Genomic DNA, 10,985 nt, shown 5'->3' on the forward strand with positions numbered 1-10,985 from the left:
TCATACTCTGAACAAGGCAGGGGACTGAGAACCGACCCCCATGTGTCTCTGAGGAAAATGCGTCTCTGTTCCCTAGAGTGTGCTGGAGGGTGGGCTCTGCAGAGAGAACGTGGGCACCCAAAGTTTTTGTTGTAAGGACTGGGAGGTACCAGTTATCTTTGGACCCCTGCTGCAGGTGGCTGGGTGGCCTGAGTGGAGCTACCAGTCCTTAGGTCCCTGATGTGGGTAGGTGAGGACCTTGTTTAATAGGCAAAGCAATGTCAAACATCAAACACCTACCTCTCCACTGCACAGCTGAAATGGTTGGAGTTTGCCAACAAGGGCCTATTCTCCCAAAATAGGCCCACACAGGCCCATGCAGAAGGGAAAGGTGCTCAAGGTCCACGGATGTTTTATGCCTGGACAGGAGCCGCTTCTGTCCTGAGCTCCCCTGGCCAATGGAGCTAGCAAATTATCTTTTCCCCCCAGTTGCAAATTTTTTCCTTCCCCAAGGCCGGAAGGAAGGCTCTAGGTGCTCACCTGGGTCTATCTCAGGCCCAGGGATTCAGCCACTGAAGCCGGCTTGGGGGTGAGGGGGGGCGTGGTAAAAGATACGCAAATACTTAGCTTTTGCCAAGAGCGCTGTTCTCCTCAGGTTCCAGAGGTGTGAGTGGGTTGTGTGGCTGCCTGCTTCTTCCTGAGGAACCTGCGGCTGAACGCTAGTACCAGCCCGCCACTGCTGCCACCTCCACTCTAGGAATGGTGCCTGTGGGTTCCCCACGAATCAGGTCTGGTAACTCCTCTCCACTTCTGAACGGCCTCTTCCTCCCCCTGCCCCTCATTTGGTTGTCTAAGCTTGCCTTTGATGCTCAGGGCTCGCAGCTTGTCACAAATATACTCGTTTCACTTTTTTTTTTGGGTCTTTGTTGTAAAGAGGGCTCGACGGTTGTGTCTGTCTATTCTGCCATCTTGCCTCCGCCTCCTATAATTTTTTTTCACATTTTAATAACATTTTTAACTTAGGTCTTCAGCATTAAGGTAGGGACACCTTGGGGAAAGTGGAAAGTACACTGTTTTTGCCAAACAAAAAATGACCTCATGAGCATTGTCCACTTAACACCCAGGTGATCTTGAAAAGAAGTCCTTCTTGCCTCTTCACCTGTAAAACCAAAAAAAACAGTGCCCTCAAGTCAATTCTGACGCATAGCAACCCTACAGGACAGAGTAGAACTGCCCCATGGAGTTTCCAAGGAGTGCCTGGTGGATTTGAACTGCCGATCTCTTGGTTAAAATCCGTAGCACTTAGCCACTACACCACCAGGGTTTCCTCTTCATCTATAGGCTGAAAGAAAATATTACTTCATGAGTTGTTGCCAGAATTGAATGAAATGTTTGTGCATAGATTTGTTCTTATTGTTGAGGAAATCTCTTTGGAAACACCTGGTGTTATCAAATATACATCTGCAAAGAAATCTAGTTAAAAAAAATTATTCAAACTATGTTTTCTTTTTCTACAAAAACTTAGTATGTTTTCATGTTATTTTATTGCCTGCCATTCCCTAGGGAAAAGTTATTACACAGGCTAGTGCACAAGCTCTCAAGTCAAACTTTGCATAGCTCTGTTATGGTATGATTTGGGGAGAGTTATTTAACTTTTCTGTGCCTCCACTTTCTCATGAGAAAAACAGGGATAAAATTAGAACCTAACCCATAGAATTTCTATGGGGATAATGTAAATGACAAATACAAAGTACGCAGCACAGTGCCCAGCATAATGTGAACATTAAATAAGGCAAACGATACTGTAATGATTATCAGGGGAGGCCAGAACTCAACTTGTGCATATTTAAAACCGGACTGTTGCTGTTATTTGCTGCAGATTCAATTCTGACTCATGGTGATCCCATGTGTGCAAAGTAGAACTGCTCCAAAGGGCTTTCAAGGCTTTTGGAAGCTGATCACCAGGCCTGTCTTCCAAGGCACCTCTGAATAGGTTCCAGGCATCAACATTTGGGTAGTAGTTGAGCACTTAACTCTTTGCACCATCCTAGGAACATCAGAATAGAAGAAAATGCTAGAAATGCTCAAGTTCTGTCATATGACCAATAGATCCTGGCCAACAGACGAACATCAGTGGCCTCAGGGTACCTCTGCCTTCTCTAAAACCCCAGTGTTGATTCACTGGGTCATTTTACAAGATCTTTTTGGTTGCTTATAATGTGACAGGCGCCCTGGTGGTGCAGTGGTTAAGAGTTATGGTGAGCTATGGTCACTAACCAAAAGTTTGAATCCACCAGGTGCTCCTTGGAAACCCTATGGGGCAGCTCTACTCTGTCCTATAGGGTTGCTATGAGTTGGAATTGACTTGAAGGCAATGGTTTTTTGTTTTTGTTTTGGGGTTTTTTTGGTATAATGTGACAGACCCAGAGGATTCAAATGACAAAGCAGTCAAAGTCCCTGCCTGTATGAATCTACCTGTCTAGAGAAGAGAAAGAATGTGATCACTGAACTACACAAATAGATGTCAAGTTACAACAGTGGAAGAGTTAGAGTAAGTGAGGCAGAGCTTTGAGAACACACATGGTTGGGGAAGAGGGTAGGTTGTAAAGTCTCCTCTGGAGCTGGTGTCAGAGGATGACAGGTGTTGACCAGCTCCAAGGAGGTGGTGGCAGGCGTGCTTTACCAAGCAGGAAACATGTAAAGGCTTGTGTCAAAACACAGCATGACATGTGTAAGGGTCTGAAGGTGGACCTTGTAGACCAAGTACTGAGGGTCAGAAGCATGGGAGAGGGCAGGCTGGAAAGGAAGGCAGGATCCAATCAGGCAGGGCTTCTTTGGTCAGAATAAAGATGCCAAGCTAGAAGTCCACATGACACTATAGACAAAAGCACCATGCCATCCCTCTGCAGCAAAGGCCTGAAAAACTAAGTAAAACAGATACAAACATCAAATGAAGAAAACCTGAGAATGATGTGCGAAACAATCAAGAGAAAAAAATCGTGTGTGGTCAGAGTTTCAGAACAGGAGGGCAAAGTGGAAAACACAGAGAGGATCACTGAATATTTGCTGACAGAAAAGCTCCCTAATCTCATGAAAGATGAAAAGCTGACCATCCAAGAAGCTCAATGAACCTCATATAGGACAGACCCCAAAAGAAAGTCACCAAGATATACCATAATCACACTTTACAAAACCAAAGTCAAAGAAAGAATCCTGAGAGTAGCTCAAGAAAAATGAAAAGTCACATACAAAGGGGAAACAATAAGACTAAGTTCTGATTACTCAGCAGAAACCATGCAGGCAACCTTAAAAGAAAAAAATCTCCAGCCAAGAATAACATATCATGCAAAACACTTGCTCAAATATGATGGCAAAATCAGGATATTTCCAGATAAACAGAAATTAAGGGAATATGTAAAAACCAAACCAAATTTACATGAATTATATTAAAGGGAATCCTTTGGTTAGAGAACCAACAACATCAGACAACAACTTGATTCTAGGACATGAGACACCATCAGTCAGATACCAACCTAGATAATGAGTTCTCAAGGATAAAACAGAACTAAAAGATTTACAACAGGGAACCAGAGAGGTCAATTTCTAAATGACAACAATGTCAGAACAATAAAAGAGGGAAAGAACTATGTAGGTAGAGAATTTTTAAATGGAGACAAGTCAAGGTGATATCAAGTAATAAAAGTCTGGTTTAGATTCAGGGAGATAGGGTAAATTTCAAGGTAACGACAAAGATAGTTAACAACCATACTCATCAAAATAAAGAAGTAAAACATAAAGTCTCAGTAAACACAAAACCTACAAGAATGGAAGAAATGGAAAAAAATCCTCAAACAAAAGGAATTCAGCACAGCAGACTAACAGGAACAAAGAAAATGTCAGCAACACAAAAAAAAGCACTACAAAATGACAGCAATAAACTACACCTATTTGATAACCACACTGAATGTAAATAGCTTAAATGCACCCATAAAGAGACAGAGAATGACAGAATGGATTTAAAAAAGGACCCATTAATATGCTGTCTACAAAAGACACACCTTAGAAACAAAGATATAAATATATTAAAAATCAAAGGATGGAAAAAATACGTGAAGCAAACAGCAATCAAAAAAAAAAAAAAACAAATGGCAATACTAATCTCAGATAAAACAGACTTTAAAACAAAATCCACCATAAATGACAAGGAAGGACATTATATAATGATCAAAGGGACAATCCACCATGAGGACAGAACCATAATAAATATCTATGCACCCAATGACAAGGCTGCAAAATATATATTAAAAAAAAAAACTCTAACAACACTGCAAAGGGAAATTGACAGTTCCACAATAATAGTAGGAGACCTCAACACATCACTCTCGGTAAAGACAGAACATCTAGAAAGAAACACAACAAAGGTACAGAAGATCTAAAGGCCACAATCAACCAACTTGATCTCACAGACATATACAGAACATTCCACCTTACAGCAGCAACGTATACATTCTTTTCCAATGCACATGGAATGTTCTCCAGAGTAGACCATATCTTAGGCCACAAAACAATTACCAACAACAACCAAAACATTGAGATAATACAAAGCAACTTCTCTGATCACAACACCATCAGAGTAGAAATTAAAAACATGAAGAGCAAGGAAAAAAAAAATCAAATACATGGAAACTGAATAACACTTTGCTTTAAAAAACCACTGGGTAATAGAAGAAATCAAAGATGGAAAAAAAAAAATTCCTAGAATCAAACAAGAATGAAAACGCATCATACCAAAACTTTTTGGACATGCCACAAGCAGTGCTCAGAGGTCAATTTATAGGACTAGATGCACACATCAAAAAGAAGAAAGGGATAAAATCAAAATGTTAGGTATACAATTGGAACAAATGGAAAGAGAACAGCAAAGGAAGCCCACAGCCACTAGAAAAAGGGAAATAATAAAGATCAGAGCAGATATAAATGAAATAGGGAATAAAAAAACAATAGAATCAACAAAACCAAAAGTTGGTTTTTGAAAGGATCAGGAAAATAGACAAACCACTGGCCAAATTGACAAAAGAAAAACAGGAGAGGAAGCAAATAAAAAACGAACAGGGAACATTACAACAGACGAAACTGAAATAAAAAGCATCATAACAGAGTACTATGAAAAACTATGCTTTGGCAAATTTGAAAACCTAGAGGAAATCAACAAATTTCTAGAAAAACACCACCTACCTAAACCAACACAAACTGAGGTCAAAAATCTAAACAGACCTATAACAAGAGAAAAGTTTGAAAAGGTAATAAAAAAAAAAAATTCCCACAAGAAAAAGTTCTGCCCCTGATGGCTTCACTGGAGAATTCTATGAAACATTCAGAGAAGAGCTAACACCAGGACTACTCAAACTATTTCAGAACATAAAAAAGGAAGGGATACTTCCGAATTCATTCTATGAATTCAGCATAACCCTGATACCAAAACCAGGCAAAGATACCACAAAAAAAGAAAATTACGGACCAATATTTCTCATGAATATAGATGTAAAAATTCTCAACAGAATTCTAGCCCATAGAATTCAGCATCATATAAAAAATAATAACAATAATACACCCCGACCAAGTGGGATTCATACCAGGTATGCAAAGATTGTTCAACATTAGAAAATCAATCAACATAATCCACCCCATAAAGAAAAGAATCACATAATGTCTTAGTTATCTAGAGCTGCTATAACAGAAATACAAGTGGATGGCTTCAACACACAGAAATTTATTCTCTCACAGTCTAGGAAGATAAAGTCTGAACTCAGTGTGCCAGCTCCAGGGGAAGACTTTCTTTCTCTGTCAGCTCTGGGGGAAGTTGCTTGCCATCAATCTTCCCATGGTCTAGGAGCTCCTCAGTGCAGGGAACCTGGGTCCAAAGGATGTGCTTCTCTCCTGGTTTCTCATTCTTGGTGGTAGGAGGTCCCCTAAGCATTGAGTTCTCCTTTCCCCCTCCCTCCACCTGTCCTGGTAACCCCTAATAACCAGTAACTCAACAGTGTGATCTTCTTTAGACATTTGCTTCTCTTTTATACCCACAGTTCTCTGGTTTATAGCTACTTTGATTTGAACCCAGGAAAAGCCTGAGCTTAAAAACAAAAAGGCCCTTGAAATCTCTACCTTTCGTAGACATGTCATGACTAATATAATGGTGAAATTCTGACAGAGTAGAGAAAGGAAGGAGAGTTTGAAATTGTGAAGAATATGACTGATTATCAATAACTTTTATTTTTTTTTTTTTGCCACATTGGGTTCCCTGTGGTTAAAAATTGCATCTGTGTTATGCTGGGTTCTCTAGAGAAGCAAAACCACTAAAATGCATACAAATACATGTAGAGAGATTTATATCAAGGAAATAGCTCATGCAATTGTAGAAGCTGGAATGTTCCAAGTCCATGGGTCAAGATAAAGGCCACTTCTGATTCACATAGCCACAGGGGCTGGTAAACCTAAGATTGCCATGTCAGACAGCAGGGCTCTGGCACACAGGCTAGGAAGACTGACTAATTCCATGATCATCAGGCAAGACAGCAGGTAAGCTGTTAGTTCCAGTCCCAAGAACTGGAGGTCAGATAAATAGAAGCCAGCTGCAGGATCCAGAGTGAGCAAAAGCCCACAAACCTTGCCAGAAAGTCCACTTATATACAATGCAAGCCACACACTCAAGGAAACTCCCTTTCAAGTGATTGGCTACTCACATCATGGAGGTGATCACATTATATCAAATCTCATCATGGAATTGATCACATTATCATATGACTGCCGAACTACATCATAACTGCCAAATCAGTGAGAATCATGGCCCTGCGAAGTTGACACACAACATTAAGTATCATACATGATCATCTCAATCGACGCAGAAAAGGCATTCAATAAAGTTCAACACCCATTCCTGATAAAAATTCAACAGAATAGGGATAAAAGGGAAATTCCTCTACTTAATAAAGGGCATCTATACAAACCAACAGCCAACATCATTCTCAATGGAGACAGGCTGGAAATATTCCCCCTGACAAGAGGAACAAGACAAGGATTCCCTTTATCACCACTCCTACTTAACATTGTGCTGCAAGTCCTAGCTAGAACAATAAGGTAAGAAAAAGAAATAAAGGACATCCAAATTGGCAAGGAAAAAATAAAATTAACTCTATTTGCAGATGATATGATACTAGACTCCAAAAGACTCCACAAGAAAACTACTGGAACTAATAGATTCAGCAGAGTAGCAAGACACAAGATAAACATAAAAATCAGCTGGATTCCTATACACCAAAAAAGAAAATTATGAAGAGGAGATCAGGAAAGCAATACAATTTATAATGGCCCCTAAAAAAATAAAATACTCAAGAATAAATCTAACCAGGGATATGGAACACATATACAAAGAAAACTACAAAACACTACTGCAAGAAACCAAAAATGAGTTACATAAATGGAAGAACATACCATGCTCATGGAGAGGCAGACTCCAGATTGTGAAAATGACAATTTTACCCAAAAGATCTACAAATACAAGGTAATCCGAACCAAATACAAACAGCATTTTTAACGAGGTAGAAGCACTAATCATTAACTTTATGTGGAAAACGAAGAGGCCCCAGATAAATAAAGCACAACAGAAGAAAAAGAAAATAGGAGGCCTCCTACTTCCTGACCTCAGAAACTACTGTATACCTATGGTAGTCAAAACAGCCTGGTATTGGTACCAGGACAGACACAATGACCAATGGAACAGAATTGAGAACCCAGATGTAAACTCATTCACCTGCAGTAACCTGATCTTCAACAAAGACTATAAATCCATTAAATGGGGAAAAGACAGTCTTTCTAACTAATGGTGCTGGCAAACCTGGACATTCATCGGTAAAAAAAAAAAAAAAAAAGAAAGAAACAGGACCCATACCTCAGGCCATACGCAAAAAAAAAAAAAAACGCAAAAAGCTAATTCAAAATGGATCCAAGACCTAAATATAAAACCAAAAACTATAAAGATCATGGAAGAAAAAGTAGGGTCAATGCTAGAGGCCCCAATACATGGCAAAAATAGGATACAAACCATACCTAACAATACACAAACACCAGAAGATAAGCTAGATAACTGGAATCTTATAAAAATTAAGCACTTATGCTCATCAAAAGACTTCACCAAGCTCGTTGCGCAGTAGTGCTAGCGGCTTCCAGTTCCGTCCTCGGACCCGGCATTCGGCCCTCGTGCTGAGTCGCTACAAAGCGCCTGTCGGCGAGCTGATGCAATCATCCAATGGAAAAATAGTTGAAGCCGGTCGTCCCGGAAAGCTCTTCACTGGTGGGCTCCATACAGAAACAAATGAGAAAGCCCTTGAGGCAGTATTTGGGAAATATGGACGAATTGTGGAAGTGCTCTTGATGAAAGACCGTGAAACCAACAAATCCAGAGGATTTGCTTTTGTCACCTTTGAAAGCCCGGCAGATGCCAAAGATGCAGCCAGAGATATGAATGGAAAGTCCCTAGATGGAAAAGCCATCAAGGTGGAACAAGCCCCTAAGCCAACATTTGAAAGTGGCAGACGTGGACCCCCTCCACCTCCAAGAAGCACAGGCCCTCCAAGAGGCCTTAGAGGTGGAAGAGGAGGAAGCAGAGGAACCCGGGGACCACCTTCACGTGGGGGTCACATGGATCATGGTGGCTACTCTATGAATTTTAACATGAGTTCTTCCAGGGGACCACTTCCAGTAAAAAAAGGACCACCACCACGAAGTGGAGGTCCTCCTCCTAAAAGATCTGCCCCTTCAGGACCAGTTCGCAGCCGCAGTGGAATGGGAGGAAGAGCTCCTGTGTCACGTGGAAGAGATAGTTCCGGAGGCCTGCCACGGAGGGAACCCCTGCCCTCTCCTAGAGATGTTTATTTGTCCCCCAGAGATGATAGATGTTCTACAAAAGACAGCTATTCAAGCAGAGATTACCCAAGTTCTTGTGATACAAGAGATGATGCACCACCCCCGAGAGATTATACATACCGTGATTATGGTCATTCCAGTTCACGTGATGACTATCCATCCAGAGGCTATAGTGATAGAGATGGCTATGGTCGTGACCGTGACTATTCGGATCATCCAAGCGGAGGTTCCTACAGAGAATCTTCTGAGAGTTATGGTAACTCACGTAGCGCTCCACCTACACGAGGGCCCCCGCCATCTCATGGCGGAAGCAGTCGCTATGATGATTACAGCAGCTCACGTGACGGATATGGTGGAAGTCGAGACAGTTACTCAAGCAGCCGAAGTGACCTCTACTCAAGTGGCCGTGATCGGGTTGGCAGACAAGAAAGAGGGCTTCCCCCTTCTATGGAAAGGGGGTACCCTCCTCCACGTGATTCCTACAGCAGTTCAAGCCACCGAGCACCAAGATGTGGTAGCCGTGGAGGAAGGCGATCTGATAGAGGGGGAGGCAGAAGCAGATACTAAAAACCAACAAAACTTTGGACCAAAATCCCTGTTCAAAGGAACAAACAAAAAGTGGAACCTATTCTGTCATAATTACCCAAGGACTACTAAAAGGAAAAATTGTGTTACTTTTAAAAATTTTCCTGTTAAGCTCTCCTCCATAATTTTTATGTTCTGGTGAGGAAAAAAAAAGTAAAACATGTTTAATTTTATTTGATTTTTATGACATTGCTTTCAACAAGCAAATGTTAAATGTGTAAGACTTGACTTGTGTAGTAGTGTTGTTATTCTCTAAGTGTCCCTAAAGGCCGCTTCCTATTTGATTCGTCCCAATAAGGCAAGCAATACTAAGATCTTCCACAAACATCTAGCCATCTAAAATGGAGAGGTGACTCATTCTGTCTACACAAACAAGCTAGATATTAGAAGGGTGGTTGGGTTTGCTACTCTTAGGATTTCAGGGTGCCTTCAAAAAAAAAAAATTTTTTTTTTTTTTTCAAACTGAAATCTCAAATGTTCTTAGTGTGAAAAACCTGAGATCAGATGCTTACGTAAGGAAAGTGCTAATCACCCAGTAAACCCAAAAAAGCGAGTGGATAATGCTGGCCACATTTTGCCTTTCTGACATTTCCTTGGGAATCTACAAGAACCTCCCCTTTCCCCCCTCCCCCAGTAAGGCCATTTAAGTGTGTGTTAAACAACTACAGAATACTAAATAAAACGTTTGGCCAAAACCAAAAAAAAAAGACTTCACCAAGGGAGTCAAAACATAACCTAAAGACTGGGAAAAAATTTTTTACTATGACATATATGACAAAGGTTTAATCTCTGAAATCTATAGGAGAAATTCAACAACTCTACAACAAAAAGACAAACAATCCAATTAAAAAATGGGCAAAGGATATGAACAGACGCTTCACCAGAGAAGACATTCAGGCAGCTAACAGACACATGAGGAATTGGTCCCGATCGCTAGCCATTAGAGAAGTGCAGATCAAAACTCCAGTGGTATACCATCTTACCCCGACATTACTGGCATGAACCAAAAAAAAAAAAAAAAACCAGAATATAACAAATGTTGGACAAGCTGTGGGGACATTGAAACTCTTACACACTGCTGGTGGGAATGTAAAATGTTATAACCATTTTGGAAAATGATATGGCGCTTCCTTGAAAATCTACAAATAAAAATACCATACAATTCAGCAATCCCACTCCTAGGAATATATCCTAGAGAAATAAGAGCTGTCAAACAGCCATATGCAGACCCATGTTCATTGCAGCATTATTCACAATAGCAAAAAGATAGAAACAACCTAAAAAGTGCTCAGGAAGTGATGAAAGGATAAATAAACTCTGGTACATACCTACAATGGAATACTAAGCAATGATAAAGAAAAATGATGAATCTGGGAAACATGGATGAATCTGGAGGGCATTATGCTGAGTGAAATAGGTCAATCACAAATACTATATGAGATCACTATTATAAAAACTCATGAAAAGGCTTACACACAGAAAGAAACAATCTTGATGGTTAC

General features: G+C 40.5%; 1 protein-coding gene across 1 annotated transcript; it reads left to right on the top strand.

Annotated features, from left to right (window-relative positions):
- Positions 1 to 7,981: 7,981 nt before the first annotated feature.
- LOC100676019 (RNA-binding motif protein, X chromosome-like) lies at positions 7,982 to 9,656 on the top strand. The gene has a single exon (XM_010586857.3). The coding sequence runs from the start codon at positions 8,269 to 8,271 to the stop codon at positions 9,463 to 9,465; it is 1,197 nt and encodes a 398-aa protein (XP_010585159.3). The 5' UTR covers positions 7,982 to 8,268; the 3' UTR covers positions 9,466 to 9,656.
- The last annotated feature ends 1,329 nt before the right edge of the window (positions 9,657 to 10,985 follow it).

The sequence above is a fragment of the Loxodonta africana genome, chromosome 11, assembly GCF_030014295.1.
Source record: "Loxodonta africana isolate mLoxAfr1 chromosome 11, mLoxAfr1.hap2, whole genome shotgun sequence".
NCBI classification, from domain to species: domain Eukaryota; kingdom Metazoa; phylum Chordata; class Mammalia; order Proboscidea; family Elephantidae; genus Loxodonta; species Loxodonta africana.

Coding starts and splice junctions, on each gene's coding strand:
- LOC100676019 (XM_010586857.3), top strand. CDS start 8,269: ATGCAATCATCCAATGGAAAAATAGTTGAAGCCGGTCGTCCCGGAAAG.